Genomic DNA, 18813 nt, shown 5'->3' on the forward strand with positions numbered 1-18813 from the left:
CCACTCACCATGCACCACTACCTATAGGCTGCACTATAACTAAACTGGCATCTCGGAAGAGACAAAGACAAAGCAGGGCTGGATATAAAAGGACTAGCTGATGACACACAACTGCATGTGGGCGGACGGAAGGGAGGAGGGGAGGTGGAGGGGGCTTAAGTGAGGGACTGACAGGCAAACAAACAGCTCACTCACACCACTCTCCTCTCAGATGCTGCTGGCAGCACTACACAATCACACATGGAACCTTCTATTTCCTGAGGTTGTCCGGCTACTGTTAGCTTTTTGACATTCCTCAGTCTCTATGCTGTATTGTGTTCCATAATATGGCTTTATCAGATGTGTAATCCCTGTCTCTGGTCCCGTCCTCTCCCTCTCTCGCTCTCCCCCCTTCAGGTGCAGACCACCACCATGTGTATCTCTGTCAGTCTGAGTGGCTCGGTGGTGCTGGGCTGCCTCTTTGCCCCTAAGACCCACATCATCCTGTTCCAGCCCCAGAAGAACGTCACCTCTCTCAGGGTGGCCACTACCCGCTTCAGCGTCACCACCGGCCCCGGATCCAGCTTCTCTCAAGGTACAAGCCGGCAGGCAAACACAACCTTCATCATCACCATTATCATTATTATCATCCTCATTTTTACCATCATGGTCGTTAAAATGTAATTTTACAGTACCATTGTTCATCATTGAGATATTTCTACATATTACACTATAAAGTGCCTTCAGAAAGTATCCACAAATCACCACCCCTTGACTTTTTCCACATTTTGTTGATTTACAGCCTGCGTTTAAAATTGATTAAATTGAAAATGTGGATCACTGGCCTACACACAATACCCCATAATGTCAAAGTAGAGTTATGTTTTTAGAAATGTTTACAAATTAATTAAAAATGAAAAGTTAAAATGTCTTCAGTCAATAAGTATTCAACCCCTTTGTTATGGCAAGCCTAAATAAGTTCAGGAATAAAACATTTCTTATCAGGTCACATAATAAGTTGCATGGTCTCACTCTGTTTGCAATAAGTGTTTAACATAATTTTTCTATGACTACCTCATCTCTGTACACCACACATACAATTATCTGTAAGGTCCCTCAGTTGAATGGTGAATTTCAAACACAGATTCAACCACAAAGACCAAGGGCACCTAATAAATAAACTAACATTGAATATCCCTTTGAGCATGATGAAGTTACTAATTACAGTTTGGATGGTGTGTCAATACACCCAGTCACCACAATGATACAGGCGTCCTTCTTAACTCAGTTGCCAGAGAGGGAGGAAACCGTTCAGGGACTTCCCCATGAGGCCAATGGTGACTTTAAAACAGTTACTGGGTTTAATAGCTGTGATAGGAGAAAACTGAGGATGGATCAACAACATTGTAGTTGATCCACAATACAAACCTAAATGACACAGTGAAAAGAAGTAGGCTTGTACAGAATAAAAATATTCCAAAACATGCATCCTGTTTGCAATAAGGCACTAAAGTAAAACGGCAAAATATGTGGCAAAGAAATGTACTTTATGTCCTGAATACAAAGCATTGTGTTTCGGGCAAATCCAACAAATCACATCACTGAGTACCACTCTTCATATTTTCAAGCATGGTGATGGCTGCATCATGTTATGGCTATGCTTGTCATCAGCAAGGACTAGGGAGTTTTTTAGGATAAAAACAGAATAGAGCTACGTACAGGCAAAATCCTCCAACACTGGGAGATAAATCCAGGTTTCAGCAGGACAATAATCTAAAGCAGAAGGCCAAATATACATTGGAGTTGCTTACCAAGACGTCATTGAATGTTCCTGAGTGGCCTAGTTACAGTTTTGACTTTAATTGGCTTGAAAATCTATGGCAAGGCTTCAAAATGGCTGTTTAACAATGATCAGCAACCAACTTGACCGAGCTTGAAGAATTTAAAAAAGAATATTGTGCAAATATGTAACAATCCTGGTGGGCAAAGCTCTTAGAGATTTACCCAGAAAGACTCACTGCTGTAATTGCTGCCAAAGGTGAATACTTACGTTAATGAGATATTTCTGTATTTCATTTTCAATACATTTGCCCAAAAAGTTTTTTAAAAGTATTTTCACTTTGTCATTATGGGGTATTATGTGTAGATGGGTGAGAAAAAAACTAGATTTAATCCATTTTGAATTCAGGCTGTAACACAAAAAATGTTGGATTAAGTCAAGGGGTATGAATACTTTCTGAAGACGCATCACTTCACTACACCCCTGTCGTGTGCTGACAGACCAAACTTTAGAATGAGGCGTTATTTTCCCCTCCCCTGCTCTCATCTTCTTCTCTAACCACTAATCTGACTCAGTGAATTGTAATCTGATCATGTTGTTGTTAAAAATGGACTGTTCTCTTTCTAAAGCTTCAGCCTCCAATATTGTGCCAACGGTGTGTAACGGGCGAGAAGTGGTGGACTCCACGACTTCCTCCTTGTGAAGACTGACTGACTGAGCCTCACGTTCCTCTGCTGACAAACATTGTATACAGAGTTCTATAACCACTAGTCCAGAATCAGCTGTTTCAGATATTAAAGAGGTCACACAGAAGATTGTACTGATTTTGTTGTTCTCTAAGTGCTGTGAGTACAATGTCCCGATTCTGTTTCCATTCTATGACTAGTAGCGATTTTAAAAAGAGATGCCAATAAAGATTCCGTATCATAGCCCTTCTTTTTATTGAAGATTTTACTTGAGACATGGAGTAAATTATGGTAAATCTGTTAAATGTAATATATACAAGATGTTTTTAATGTAGATTTTGGTGAACCGGTTTGTGCTTTCTTGTAATTTATGTAAATAAAATGTGTATTTTATTCATATGAAAACTACATATGGGTTGACTATTCTATAACTCTCATACACAGGCTGTCTGACTGAAACGAAATGGGTTGTAGTTAAACTGTCACTCAATCAAAAGACACATTACGTAACACAGAGACACCAAGGAGGACATCAAACTCTAGTCTGTAGAGGCAGAAAGATATGATGTTGCATGTAAACCTGTTTCCATACTTGTGCTACCACTTTTCTTCAATCCCACAGAGCATTTGGGGAAAGGGGATTTAAAAATAACTTTCAGGTATTTAACAGCGTGGCATTTTCACGAGGCCTGATGTGACTACCATGGCCACATCTCAGGAACTTATTACTGATAAGAATATGCCAGCAGCTTAAAATAATGCCATTCTCAGTCAGACAAAGCTTGCCTTAATGGATTTATTGAAGAATCACAGTGGCGTACCTTGACCCACTGCAAACTGCCACCGAATGAGACGCTTCAACTCTTGAATGCTCTAACATTCTAACTCGAAACGCTAACATCAGGAGGAATAATGCAAATCATTTTGAGACAGTACGAGAAGCATAAGCAAATATTACTGTGATTAAAATATTTATCGTACAATCCCTCTCCAAAATACAATTTTATTAGCTTGTGCAATTCCTTGTGCAATTCCTTACTTCAGTTATGTTGGTGAGTGAAATCAGAAAGATGACAAATATTTGTCTATTTAATTCACCATCTGCCATGTCTGCAGACCAAACAGACTCAGTGAAAATTAGCCCAAGCATCTACATGAGTTAATATGAGAGAAAATCCTCTTCAGGTGCCTTTGGAATACATTAAACATCAGTTGTACAGAGGAAGAGTCTAAAGAGGCAATGGGAAGATCTCAAGTACATGCTCCTCGCGTCCTCTCTCCTCGTCTCCTTCTCAAATCCCATTGGATGAGAAAGCCAGAGGTCCCTCCTCTCTGGACTTCTCCTCCAATTAGTTTTGAGAAGGAGAGGAGGAGAGTTGACGCGAGGAGTATGCAATTGAGATTTTCCCCATGAGAGATTCTTCTCAGAAAGATGGACCAAATCCCTGATTCAATACTGCCATCTTAAGTGCAGGAGGTGAACTTTCTCCACGATGGCAAAATCCAGCTGGTACACTGGATAATTTGGTGATACAATGTCTTTAGATGGTGACAAAGGTGTAATGCAGTAAGATCTACTATATCTACATGATTGTCATCACAAAATACAATTCTAATTTGAGCAATATGACATTATTGATGCTGATACCTTTAACTTGTACAATCCCAGACAGTAGGCCAACAGAATGTACATTCCTTAATAGAAGTATCAATGCTCACTCTTACCTACATTATATCCTTCCCACATAAAGAACAGATGATTAACACAATCTAATGTGCCCCAGATGAGGCCACGTGTTGTAATGGCCAGGAACAGGGCACTGTATCTGTTCAACACAGACCATGAGCACTCCATTGTGGCCTAATATGACAGCCTATGTTATTATTCATAAAAGTTATAAATCTTGTCCCTCCTTGATGACATCATCATTTTGCATTAACCTAATAAAAATGATGAGTAGTGCAAATTGGCGCCTCACGAGACTGATCCATTCCTGACACCAGTGGCGATTTTAGCATGTAAATATTGGTGGTGGGGGGGTGGGGGGGGGGGGATTAAAATAGTGGGATGCATCCCAGCGAAGCCACAATACATCACTAAACAATACATTAATTGCACTATAACAGTGACAAATGGTACCCACAAACTGCTAGGGCCTAGATAAATCTGTCCCAATAGCAGTCCCAACATCTTACCACTGCTACACCTGGCTATCAGTGGAGACTTGTCTGGCAGCGAAACAGTTAATTCAGCCTCATTCACTTCCCTTTAAAAAAAACATAGCTGATATGGCTGACTTGTTTCAACAAATGTGGTTTCTAATGAAAATTGAGATGTACAAACGATGGCATATGAGGACGACAAGCGGATAAGAAATTACAATCCGTAATTTCGATTAAGACATTAATGAGCGAGCTAGGACGGACGTAGTAAATATAACTATTTGTTTAGCACTTTTGAAATGTACAGCGACAGAATTCAGAACATGGGCCGTTCTTACAGTGTTCTCCCTGCACACCAAGTCAGAACCGCAGGATAAATAATGGGAGCATATAAGCAGACAATGAAAGTTCTTACAATATTCAATAATTACATTTCTCTAAAACAGGTTATAAGCTACATGTGCACCACCAAGTCAGTATATTAGACAAAATGAAGAGGGGTAAATAGACCAAATTATTAGGGTGAGGCACATGGGCTACTAACATCTTACAACACAACATACACTTAGTATTACTTAGCTACAATATACATATCTCCCTGCCATATTACATCATTTATGCAGCAGCATACATTTTCGGACTCACCTTGTTGTGCTGTACTCACTTGAACAGGAAGGTAGCGCGGCGGTCCTTCATCGGCAAATTTTGTCATCAAAGTCTGGCATTCTTTGGATTTATGGTGCTTTCAAAACAACTGGGAACTCTGGAAAAAAACACGGTCGAATCATGTCGTAGCTCCAGAAAAAGGCCGGATTTATAATTCAGAGTTGGATGATAGTTCAAAACGTATTTTCCCAGTCGGAGTTCGTTTATTCCCGACTTCCCAGTTGTCTTGAACTCACTGAAGTTAACAGTTGTTTTGAGCGTGGCACAAATCAAGCTTCATTGACAGCATGGCTAATGTTGAATGTTTATCATTTTAAACTTGGAAAAGAGCCCCACCTGCCCTGAATCACAGGTCGCCACTGCCTGACACACTCAAGTCATTCATTGTTGGAGTAATAGGGTGTAGCCAGGCCTTCCACTGAGACATATGGATGGGACTTAGGCCCATACCTCTATCCCTCTACTACCATGCCAGTTTCCCTCAAACATTCACAACATGAAACAGGTTTTTCTAAGCACCAATGTAGCCTTTGTTGCAGGTTCGAACCCCTGAGCTGCCTGCGGGGAAATCTGATCCAGTTTCAATATCCCTGTATACTACTTACCGCCGTTGTGCCCTTGAGCAAGGCACTTGCCGCAGCCCCTGTGCTGCTCCCAGCCTGTGATGTTGTGTGTCAGGTTGTGTAGAGTGATAGCAAAAAAATTATAATATCCGTGCAAATGGACCAATAAAACAAGTATTGTAGTAGTAATGTGGGGGCAATAGTATGGCATTGGTTGAAGTGCAATGTTCAAATCATATCTAGGTCGGTTCAAATCACACCTAGGTCGGTGTAATAAATAGTATTTTTTTCATAATGCTAACCACTCTGTTAAAAATCTCCTATGTGGTTCTCGGTAATGGCCGGACAGCTCATGATGAGAGGCGGGGAGTGTGTTGTATACCTCCAATCAAGTTGATTTGCTAATCGACATTGGTGTCATAGCCTTTAGAAATTATTCACACCCCTTTTGTTGTGTTACAACCTGAATTTAAAATAGATAATTTTAGATTTTGTGACACTGATCTACACACAATACCCCAGTGGAATTTAGTATTCAACCCCTTTGTTATGGTAAGCCTAAATACGTTCAGGAGTAACACTGTGCTTAACAAGTCACATAATACGTTGCATGGACTCATTTTGTGTTCAATATTAGTGTTTAACATGATTTTTTAATGACTACCCCATCTCTGTACCTCACACATACAATTATCTGTAAGGTCCCTCAATCGAGTAATGCATTTCAAGCACAGATTCAAGCACAAAGACCAGAGAGGTTTTCCATTGCAAAGGACACCGATTAGTAAGGACACGCTGGCAGGGTAGTGGATTGTGTTCCCTGAAATGCGTACACCAGCTGATGGTGGGGCCCTCTCTATGCACTTGTTTATCTTCTGATCCCACTGGAACATCTAGCTCCTCCACTGAGAGATATCAGAGAAGACTACGGTTGTCCTGGAAACATTTGGATGACCACCTCTAAATCCATGCATCTGCAGCACCAGTGACATCCCCTTGGTGTAGCCCAAGTCCATTCCACCAAGGTGGATGACTACAATGTCAGGGGGAGAAGTAGCACGGGCCCTCTGCTGGTGTAGAACACAGAGCAGTTTGTGCCACTTTATGCCTTGCACTCCAAGCCACCTAATGTGACAGTCAATAAAGTATGTAAATAGTTAATGGGTAGGCTACATGTTTATTATTTGTGTATGTTCCGGAAGCTTGCTATATGGTTTATGGTGGCAATTAGACAAAGTTTAATGTTTGTGGACAAATCCCCTCAAGTTAATAGTGGTTATTTAAACAACTCTGAACCATGGATTACAGTTTCTCCCAGAACATGGGCTACTTTCAGGGTGAGGCACCAACTGACTATAAGATGTAAAAAAGTAAACTATCCCTTAATTGAATTTACAAATCAATCATTGCAAATAGGGCACTAATGGTCAAGGATTTCTTATTAAACTGAATCTCATAAGCTTTTCACAAAGTCATTTATATCCCCAAACCCAACCCCTAACTGTTCTTTGTGCTCTTTATCTTATATTTGTAACGTATCCCCCTCAGATGCTGTCACTAAGCGCTGCCAGAGTGCAACAAAGGGACATGTGGGAACAACTCACATCAGTAAAATGGCTGAATTGACAAGCGATGAGAGAAAAAAATCTAATGAATAGGATTAAATTGAATTGTTTGTTTTGTGTCGTTTGTTCCGTTTTATTACCATGACTACAAGTACAACTGAAATAATGCTCCCATAACATATATGTTAACACATATTATAAACACGTATTATGACATAAGGGACACCTGCTCTTCGAACATCTCATTCCAAAATCATGGGCATTAACATGTAGTTGGTCCCCCTTTGCTGCTATAACAGCCTCCACTCTCCTGGGAAGGCTTTCCACTAGATGTTAGAACATTGCTGTGGGGACTTGCTTCAATTCAGCCACAAGAGCATTAGTGAGGTCGGGCACTGATGTTGGGCAATTAGGCCTGGCTCGCAATCTGTGTTCCAATTCATCCCAAAGATGTTTGATGGGGTTGAGGTCAGGGCACTGTGCAGGCCAGTCAAGTTCTTCCACACCGATCTCGACAAACAATTTCTCTATGGACCTCACTTTGTGTATGGGGGCATCGTCATGCTGAAACAGGAAAGGGCCTTCCCCAAACTGTTGCCACCAAGTTTGAAGCACAGAATCGTCTAGAATGTCATTGTATGCTGTAGCGTTAAGTTTTCCCTTCACTGGAACTAAGGGGCCTAGCCCAAACTATGAAAAACAGCTCCAGACCATTAGGTCTCCTCCTCCTAACTTTACAGTTGGCACTATGCATTGGGGCAGGTAGCGTTCTCCTGGCATCCGCCAAACCCAGATTCGTCGGTCTCGCAACTGCCAGATGGTGAAGCGTAATTCATCATTCCAGAGAACACTTTTCCACTGCTCCAGAGTCCAACGGCTGTGAGCTTAACACCACTCCAGACGATGCTTGGTATTGTTCATGGTGATCTTAGGCTTGTGTGCGGCTGCTCGGCCATGGAAACCCATTTCATGAAACTCCCTACGAACAGTTCTTGTGCTGACGTTGCTTCCAGAGGCAGTTTGGAACTCGGTAGTGAGTGTTGCAGCTGAGGACAGACGATTTTTATGTGATACACGCTTCAGCACTCGGTGGTCCCGTTCTGTGAGCTTATGGGCCTACCACTTCGCGGTTGAGCCGTTGTTGTTACTAGACGTTTCCACTTCACAATAACAACACTTACAGTTGAACAGGGCAGATCTAGCCAGCAGAAACTTGACAAACTGACTTCTTGGAAAGGTGACATCCTACAACGGTTCCATGTTGAAAGTTACTGAGCTCTTCAGTATGGGCCATTCTATTGTAAATGTTTGTCTATGGAGATCGCAAGGCCATGTACTCGATTTTATACACTTGTCAGCAACGGATATGGCTGAATGTCACGGCCGTCGTAAGAACTGGACCAAAGCGCAGCGTGGTGAGCGTACATATTCCTTTTTATTAGAAAATGACGCCAACAAAAACAATAAACAATACAAAAACAACCGTGAAGATTAAGGGCTATGTGCCACAAATAAAGTTAACTTCCCACAAAGAAAGGAGGGAAAAGGGCTACCGAAGTATGGTTCCCAATCAGAGACAATGATAGACAGCTGTCCCTGATTGAGAACCATACCCAGCCAAAACATAGAAATACAAAAATCATAGAAAACAAAAACATAGAATGCCCACCCCAAATCACACCCTGACCAAACCAAATAGAGACATAAAAAGGCTCTCTAAGATCAGGGCGTGACACTGAAATAGCCAAATCCACTAATTTGAAGGGATGTCCACATACTTTTGGCAATGTAGTGTATATGCAATAAACATTTGAATAATATGAGTCACACACAGTATATGAGCATATAAGGTAACATATATTATGAAATATAAGACACTAAATATAATACACTACCGGTCAAAAGTTTTAGAACACCTACTCACTCAAGGGTTTTTCTTTATTTTATTATTTCCTACATTGTAGATTAATAGTGAAGACATCAAAACTATGAAATACATTTTTTTACAATTTTATTTAACCGTTATTTAACTAGGCAAGTCAGTTAAGAACAAATTCTTATTTACAATGACGGCCTACCAAAAGGCAAAAGGCCTCCTGCTGTAACGGTCATCGTTGCATGAAGAAGTGGACCAAAGCGCAGCGTGGTAAGTGTTCATGATTTATTCTCAAAAAACACTTGAACAAAATAACAAAGAGCAAAATGACAACGAACAGTTCTGTCAGGTGCAGAAACACAAAACAGAAAATAACTACCCACAAAACACAGGTGGGAAAATGCTACCTAAGTATGGTTCCCAATCAGAGACAACAATAGACAGCTGTCCCTGATTGAGAACCATACCCGGCCAAAGCAAAGAAATACAACACATAGAAAAATGAACATAGAACACCCACCCAAATCACACCCTGACCAAACCAAAATAGAGACATAAAAAGCTCTCTAAGGTCAGGGCGTGACACCTGCGGGGATGGGGGCTGTGAAAAAATAGGACAAAACACACATCACGACAAGAGGGACAACACAACACTACATAAAGAAAGACCTAAGACAACAAAATAGCATGGCAGCAACACATGACAACACAGCATGGTAGCAACATAACATGGCAGCAGCACAACATGGTAGCAGCACAAAACATGGTTCAAACATTATTGGGCACAGACAACAGCACAAAGGGCAAGAAGGTAGAGACAACAATACATCACGCAAAGCAACCACAACTGTCAGTAAGCGTGTCCTTGACTAAGTTTTTGAATGAAGAGATGGAGATAAACCTTTTCTGGAATGGTTTTCCAACAGTCCTGAAAGCGTTCCCACATATCCTGAGCACTTCTTGGCTGCTTTTCCTTCACTCTGCGGTCCGACTCATCCCAAACCATCTCAATTTGGATGAGGTCGGGGATTGTGGAGGCCAGGTCATCTGATGCAGCACTCCATCACTCTCCTTTTTGGTAAAATATCCCTTACACAGCCTGGAGGTGTGTTGGGTAATTTTCCTGTTGAAAAACAAATGATAGTCACACTAAGCCCAAACCAGATGGGATGGTGTATCGCTGCAGAATGCTGTGGTAGCCATGCTGGTTAAGTGTGCCTTGAAATCTAAATAAATCACAGACAGTGTCACTAGCAATGCACCCCCACACCATAACATCTCCTCATCCATGCTTTATGGTGGGAAATGCACATGCGGAAATCATCCGTTCACTCACAAAAACACTGCGGTTGGAAACAAAAATCGCCGATTTAGACTCCAGACCAAAAGACACATTTCCACTGGTCTAATGTCCATTGCTCGTGTTTCTTGGCCCAAGCAAGTCTCTTCTTCTTGTTGGTGTCCTTCAGTAGTGGTTTCTTGCAGCAATTCTACCATGAAGGCCTGATTCGCACAGTCTCTGAACAGTTGAGATGTGTCTGTTACCTGAACTCTGTGAAGCATTTATTTGGGCTGCAATTTCTGAGGCTGGTAACTCTAATGAACTTATCCTCTGCAGCAGGGTAACTCTGGGTCTTCCATTCCTGTGGCGGCCCTCGTGAGAGCCAGTTTCAACATAGCGCTTGATGGTTTTTGCGACTGCACTTGAAGAAACATTCAAAGTTCTTGAAATGTTCCGTATTGACTGTTCTTGCCATAATGATGGACTTGGTATTTTACCAAATAGGGCTATCTTCTGTATACCCCTCTACCTTGTCACAACACAATTGATTGGCTCAAATGCATTAAGAAGGGAAGAAATTCAACAAATTAACTTTTAAGAAGGCACACATGTTAATTGAAATGCATTCCAGGTGACTACCTCATGAAGCTGGTTGAGAGAATGCCAAGAGTGTGAAAGCTGTCATCAAGGCAAAGGGTGGATATTTGAAGAATCTCAAATATAAAATAGATTTTGATTTGTTTAACACTTTCTTTTTTGGTTACTACATGATTCCACATGTGTTATTTCATAGTTTTGATGTCTTCACTATTATTTTACAAATGTAGAAAGTAGTAAAAAAATTATAATATTGAATTAGTAGGTGTGTCCAAACTTTTGACTGGTACTGTATGTATGTATGTATATATATATGTATATGTACCTAAAGGGTTCCTAAATTGTTTTATGAAATAGCTAAATGATCCATGGTATGACCTTAAAACAATTCCATATGTCAGCTTAGAACCTTTCCAGCTGTGTATTTGATCTGCACATGTTTCAGCACTGGTAGCGCAAGCCTTCCTCTTATGCGCAAGTGAAGTGAGTTTGTAAAAACTTAAGATATGTATCTTAGAAATAGTTTTCACATACAAACTTTATGTCTGAAATCTAATTTGGGAACCAAACATTGCAGGTTCAAACCCCACATGTGTGGATATGTTGTGTAAAAAAATATGGTTGTGTTTGTATGATTTAATGCTGTTCAAATGGCCTATTAATTAAATTAAATACCATGTGTTTCTATATCATCTACAATGCAGTCCTCAAACGTGAATTGCCATTAAATCGGGAGATAAACATAACGGGGATGTATTCCAATCTGATTTCCTTTGATTCAATTTGCTTGCTGAGAATGTTGTGGTAATATTAGGTAAACATTTGTAAAATGTTCTTGAAATGTTTTGAGGACCTCCAAGACAAAGTAAAATGTACACTGAGTATACAAAACATTAAGAACACCTGCTCTTTCCATGACATCGACTGACCAGGTGAATCTAGGTGAATGCTATGATCCCTTATTGATATAGTAGGTGCCAGGCGCACCGGTTTGTGTCAAAAACTGAGTTATTTAATTCTTACAACAGGGAATGTCCTGTGCAACCTAACTTAAACATTGCATGAATGTCATCACAACTGAGCATATTTGTGTTTTGGGAACCTATCTCTTGTAATGTACCCACAGTGTTCCCACAACCTAATTACATGTTATGGGAACCGTTAAAGAACTCAGAAAGGCTGTTCTGTCAAAATTCTTGCAACATCAAATGAATGTTTTGTGCACCCTGATACAAACATTATCTGAATGTCAGCACAACAGGACAGTTTTGGTGTTTTAGGAACATATCTTTTGTGATGTCCCCACAATTTTCCCACCAGACTGTTCCCACAACCTAATGAAACATTCTGGGAACCTTTAAATAACAGATTAAATGTGTTATAGGAACGTTCTTGGAACATCAGGAAAATGTTTTATACAAGCAGTCTATAATCATCACCACAAATGGACAGTTTTTGTGTTATGAGAACATTTGCGTGACCTTACGAATGTTCTGGGAACTTTTAATTTTGGTTTGCTGCGAAAACATTACTGGTAAATTGTAATATTACATTACCTGGAAGCCTAATGAGAACTTTTGGGGAGTGTTCTATGGTGGTTGTTACAGATGGTGTGCACAACATTTTAGTGAACGTTAGGAGAACATTCCAAGGATATTTAATTTAAAACATTTTTAAAAATAATAAGATGGTATCAAAAACATGTTTTTGGGATGTTATCATCATAATATTAGATAAAACCCTAACTAGAACTTAATGGGAATCTTAGCTAATGTTCTGGGAATCTTAGCTAATTTTGAGTTTATTAGGCCTATGATACGTCCAAATGAATGTAATAGTTCATTATTTTGTTCATTAAAACCTCTACTCAATACCCATACCGTATCCGGGATCACTTTCCTAAACAACCGCTGAATTGCAGGCGCGCCAAATTCAAAAATATCCTAAAAATATTTATAATCATGCAATCACAAGTGAAATATACCAAAACACAGTTTAGCTTGTTGTTAATCCACCTATCATGTCAGATTTTGAAAATATATTTTACAGCGAAAGAAATCCAAGCTTTTGTGAGTGTAGCATTCTATGCTACATTAGCTTAGCCTTATATTAGCTTGCTTGGCTTGGCCACGAAAGTTATAAAAGCAATCAAATTAATCGCTTACCTTTGATAATCTTCGGGTGGTTCCACTCATGAGACTCCCAGTTACACAACAAATGTTCTTTATGTTCGATAAATATTACTTTTATATCCAAATACCTCCCGTTCGTTTGGTTCGTTATGCGCCAAAATCCACCGTAAAGAGCATTTGCCAAAACGCATACGAATGCCAAATAATATGCATAAATTCCACAGAAACATGTCAAACGTTTTTTTATCATGAATCCTAAGGTTGTTTTTCAAATATCTATTCGATAATATATCAACCAAGAGTGTTGCTTATTCATTACGAACGGGAGGAACAATGGCCGCATTTCTCTGTTACGCAGAGCTCACTCTGAGAGCCCCCACCTATCCACTTACGCAATGTGCCCCTTCACGCTCATTTTTCAAAATAAAAGCCTGAAACTTTGTCTAATGACTGTTGACACCATAGGGAAGACACAGAAAAAGAGATCTGGTTGATATCCCTTTAAATGCTCGTTAGACAGGCCTCAGAACTGTGAGGTTGAAAAAAAATATACACTTCCAGGTTTTGATTTTCCTCCGGTTTTCGCTTGCAATATCAGTTCTGTTTAACTCACAGACAATATTAAGACAGTTTTGGAAACTTTAGAGGGTTCTCTATCCTAATCTGATAATTATATGCATATTCTAGTTTCGGGGGCTGAGAAATAGGCAGTTTCAAATGGGTACGTTTTTTAGCCAAAAACGAAAATGTCGCCCCCTATTTTCAAGAAGTTTTAAACAGACAACACACCTACCCAGATATTTTGTAGTAAGAATATAATGGAAAATAACAGAATAAAATACAAATAATATGAACCGCTGTCATATGAAAAGTGATATTTTGAATCCACGTTTCTTCTTTTTTCTACCTTCACTCCACTTTGTTAGGGATCAGGTGTAGGGTCCTTCACTGAAAGTAGACTATCTTTATCGTGATACTGATAGAAAATAATAGCAATCATATTTTTAAAAGCGTTTGGAGTCTATATGCGATTTAGCAAAATAATAGGCCTACACTTGATTTGGGCTACATTATTGCATGAAAACAAATAGATTAGCTATACCACCTCCACTTATTTTCCCAGCCTGAAACCACATCAAAAGTTAACATCACTAAAAAATGTAAATAAGTAAATGATGAAACATCTTAGACAAAACAAAAGTGTTACAGAAGCATAAAACCACAAAAAATACATTTTACAGTGGTCTGATCCAATAAGATAGAACATATTTGGGACAAATTTCAGATGAAAGATAGCGCCACAAGCCAATCGGATATCTCTCACCACCACCCCACATGCACACAAAGCATAGTACATTACCCAGAGTTCGCTTCATTAGTCAATATTTCACCCACATCACTCTGCTCAACAAAATCCCCAAATGGTCTCTAAACCTTTTCAAAAGTGTCTTGTTTACCCTTAACAATATACTGTATGTTATCTTTTCCATTGTTATGCAAGACAATATTTCCCTAAGCCATTGGGCAATACTAGACCTGTTCAGACTTTTCCAGGCAAGAGCTATCAAACGTTTCGCTTGCAACAACACATATCTATAAGTGTTTGTACTTGGTTCTGTAGATGAGGATTGATTGGGTACAACCCCAGGATAAACACTTTGGAATGGAGAGGCAATTTTACTGATACTATTTGGGATATCATATGTGATACCTCCTTCCAAACATATAGAATTTTCTCACAGTCCAACAGACAATGAAACAGAGTCCCTTTAGAGGGATTGCACTTGTAGCATGTATCTGGAATTGTACTATTAAACTTATTTAACTTAGCAGGGGTTACATATGTTCGCATCAACCAATTGTATTGCAGTAGTTTTAGCCAAGTATTCAGAGTCTGTGTCTGAGCCTTAGTACATATACTACTCCATTCGTCCAAGACTATGTCCTCCCGAATATCTTCCTTCCAAGAGTTCAGTTTGTGCGCAGAGGATTCGGTTGAGCCAGACTCTGGTATATTGTATAGAGCTGAAATTCTACTCTTACCGTTACAATGGGTTGAGATTGTATTTTCGAAAGTGGACAGAAGGGGTTCTGTTAGGTTTTGGTTCTGGGCAGCCGTGAGGAAGCTCCTTAAAACTTCGTTGGGCTGAGATCCCGCTAACGGGATCGATATGACAACAGCCAGTGAAAGTGCAGGGCGCCAAATTCAAACAACAGAAATCTCATAATTAAAATTCCTCAAACATACAAGTGTTTTACACCATTTTAAAGATACACTTCTTGTTAATCCCACCACAGTGTCCGATTTCAAATAGGCTTTACGGCGAAAGCACCACAAACGATTATGTTCGGTCAGAGCCAAGTCACAGAAAAACACAGCCATTTTTCCAGCCAAAGAGAGGAGTCACAAAAATCAGAAATAGAGATGGAATTAATCACTAACCTTTGATGATCTTCATCAGATGACACTCATAGGACTTCATGTTACACAATACATGTATGCTTTGTTCAATAAAGTTCATATTTACAGTATATCAAAAAAATCTCAGTATACATTGGCGCGTTATGTTCAGTACTTCCAAAAACATCCGGTGATTTTGCAGAGAGCCACATCAATTTACAGAAATACTCATCATAAATGTCGATGAAAATACAAGTGTTATACATGGAACTTTAGATACACTTCTCCTTAATGCAACCGCTGTGTCAGATTTTTTTTAAAAAATACGGAAAAAGCAAACCATGCAATAATCTGAGTACGGCGCTCAGAGACCAAAACAACCCAAACAGATATCCGCCATGTTGGAGTCAACAGAAGTCAGAAATAACATTATAAATATTCACTTACCTTTGATGATCTTCATCAGAATGCACTCCCAGGAATCCCAGTTCCACAATAAATGTTTGATTTGTTCGATAAAGTTAGTCTTTATGTCCAAATACCTCCTTTTGTTAGCGCGTTCAGTTCACAAATCCAAATTCATGACGCACGAGCAGACGAAAAGTCAGAAAGTTCCATTACAGTCCGTAGAAACATGTCAAACAAAGTATAGAATCAATCTTTAGGATGTTTTTAACATAAATCTTCAATAATGTTCCAACCGGAGAATTCCTTTGTCTGTAGAAATGCAATGGAACAGAGCTCGCTCTCACGTGAACGAGCGTCACGAGCTCATGGCACTCTGCCAGAGCCCTGACTCATTCCCCTCTCATTCGCCCCCACTTCACAGTAGAAGCATCAAACAAGGTTCTAAAGACTGTTGACATCTAGTGGAAGCCTTAGGAAGGGCAACATGACCAATATCCCACTGTATCTTCAATAGGGAATGAGTTGAAAACCTACAAACCTCAGATTTCCCACTTCCTGGTTGGATTTTTTCTCAGGATTTTGCCTGCCATATGAGTTCTGTTATACTCACAGACATCACTCAAACAGTTTTAGAAACCTCAGAGTGTTTTCTAACCAAACATACTAATACTATGCATATCTTAGCTTCTGGAACTGAGTAGCAGGGAGTTTACTCTGGGCACCTCTGGGCACCTTATTCATCCAAGCTGCTCAATACTGCCCCCAGCCATAAGAACTGTAAATATATATTTAAAAAAAAAAAATTCTAGGAATGTCATATTTTGCTATGAATTCTTCAAATGACATAAAAATACCTTCTTTATACAGGTCTCAAACTTTTCTTAAATCCTTGCTGGCCCATAGATTGAAACCTCTATCAGCTCTTCCATGAGTGAAATTGTGGTTTCCCCAGATATAACTAAAACATGACAAAGAATGCGTTTCACCAAGGAACTTCCGCACCTTATACCAAATGTTGATCGTATTAAAAACCAAGGGATTATTTTTATGTGTCTTGATATCAGCTGAGTATATGTAGAGGAGAGTTAAGGGGTAATTTGGGTACAACTGAAGACATTTCAATCTCCATCCACAAAGGGAGAGACTCGGAGGTAAAATAGTACATAGCAGTGCGAAGCTGAGCTGCCCAGTAGTACCACTGGATATTAAGCAAATGGAACCCCCCTCTGTCATACGGTAGGTACGATAAAGACAAGCGGACTCTGGGACGTCTGTTATTACAGATAAATATAGTGACATCTTTTTTAGCCTTGTAAAGAGGGATGATGGTGGCGGCAAGGGAATGTTCTGAAATAGATACAACAATTTTGGGAGGACATTCATTTTCAGAATGTTAATCCGGCCAATTAAAGATATAGGTAAAGATGACCATCTATCTATCGATTGAGTTATTAAATCTACGACAGGGTCATAGTTAGTTGAGACTATGTGGTCAATCTCTGGCACAATACGAACGCCGAGATATGTAAAGCCTTCCGTTGCATTAAAAAAAAAGTCAGCGGTGTGGGTCTACGTCTTTCCTCCTCCTTAAGCATCATAATTGAGGATTTTGCATTATTTATTTTGTATCCCGAGAACACGCCAAACTTTTTGATTAGGTCCAGAAATACGGGTATGGAATTGCACAAGTCTGTAAGAAACAAAATTCATTGTCTGCATAAAGGGAAATTCGATGTTCCATCTGATCTATTCTGATACCTGAACTATTGGGATGGGACCTAACAGCTATGGCTAGAGGCTCAATGGCTAGGATAAACAGGAGAGGGGAAAGAGGGCAGTACTGCCTAGAACCCCTGCAGATGTCAAAACGTTTAGATACCGTATTAGTAGTAAGGATCTCTGCAGTGGGATTTGTATGTAGTATCTTAATCCATTTACAAAAGCTCTCACCACAACCAAAACGAATTAACACTTAACATAGGTAGGGCCACTCAACCCTGTCAAAGGCCTTCTCTGCATCCAGCGACAGGATCGCAGTGTCTGACGACCCAATTCTAGCATGTAGAACATTTAGCACTCTCCTAACATTATGCAATCCTTCACGACCTTGTATAAAGACATTTTGGTCTCTACCCACCACATCCGGGAGAAAACCCTCCAACCTCCTCGCAAGTGCTTTACAAAGAACCTTAGTGTCAGAATTGAAAAGTGAAATAGCACAATAGGAATCACATTTGGTATGCAGCTTTCCAGGTTTTAGGAGCAGAGTGATCAGAGCTTCTCTCAAAGAAGGGGGCAGGAGACCAGTTTCGTAAGATTCCAAAAACACCTCCAGGAGGGGAGTGCACAAGTTTGTTCTTAAATCTCTTGTAGATGTCAATGGACAGCCCTTCTGGGCCAGATGCCCTCCCCACCCTCATACTATCAATTGCATTGGAAATTTCCTCCACAGTCAGCTCAGCATTAAGAATATCCTTAGATTGGAGTTTCCCAATATTTCAGATGAATCTATCTAAAAAGCTAGCCTGAGTATCAGTTTCAGGAGGATACTCTGATGCAGATCATTTTTCATAAAAGGATTTAAAGGTATTGTTTATCACCCGAGGGTCTACTGTCACAGCTCCCCCTGCATCCTGAATTGATTGCTCTCTCTGCTTGCTGCTGTTTGATTCGCCAGGCCAACAGCTTCCCAGCTTTTTCACCCTTGTCATAATA

General features: G+C 39.9%; 1 protein-coding gene across 1 annotated transcript in view; it reads left to right on the forward strand.

The window, feature by feature from the left end:
- Nucleotides 1-2853, forward strand: part of LOC139535852 (metabotropic glutamate receptor 2-like) — a 95196-nt gene extending 92343 nt beyond the window's left edge. Inside the window, exons 5-6 of the mRNA XM_071335691.1 lie at nt 397-574; nt 2389-2853. Of these exons, the coding sequence (XP_071191792.1) occupies nt 397-574; nt 2389-2462 (252 nt within the window). The 3' untranslated portion in view covers nt 2463-2853. The remainder of the gene's footprint in view (nt 1-396; nt 575-2388) is intronic.
- The last annotated feature ends 15960 nt before the right edge of the window (nt 2854-18813 follow it).

This window comes from Salvelinus alpinus, chromosome 12, assembly GCF_045679555.1.
Source record: "Salvelinus alpinus chromosome 12, SLU_Salpinus.1, whole genome shotgun sequence".
NCBI lineage: Eukaryota > Metazoa > Chordata > Actinopteri > Salmoniformes > Salmonidae > Salvelinus > Salvelinus alpinus.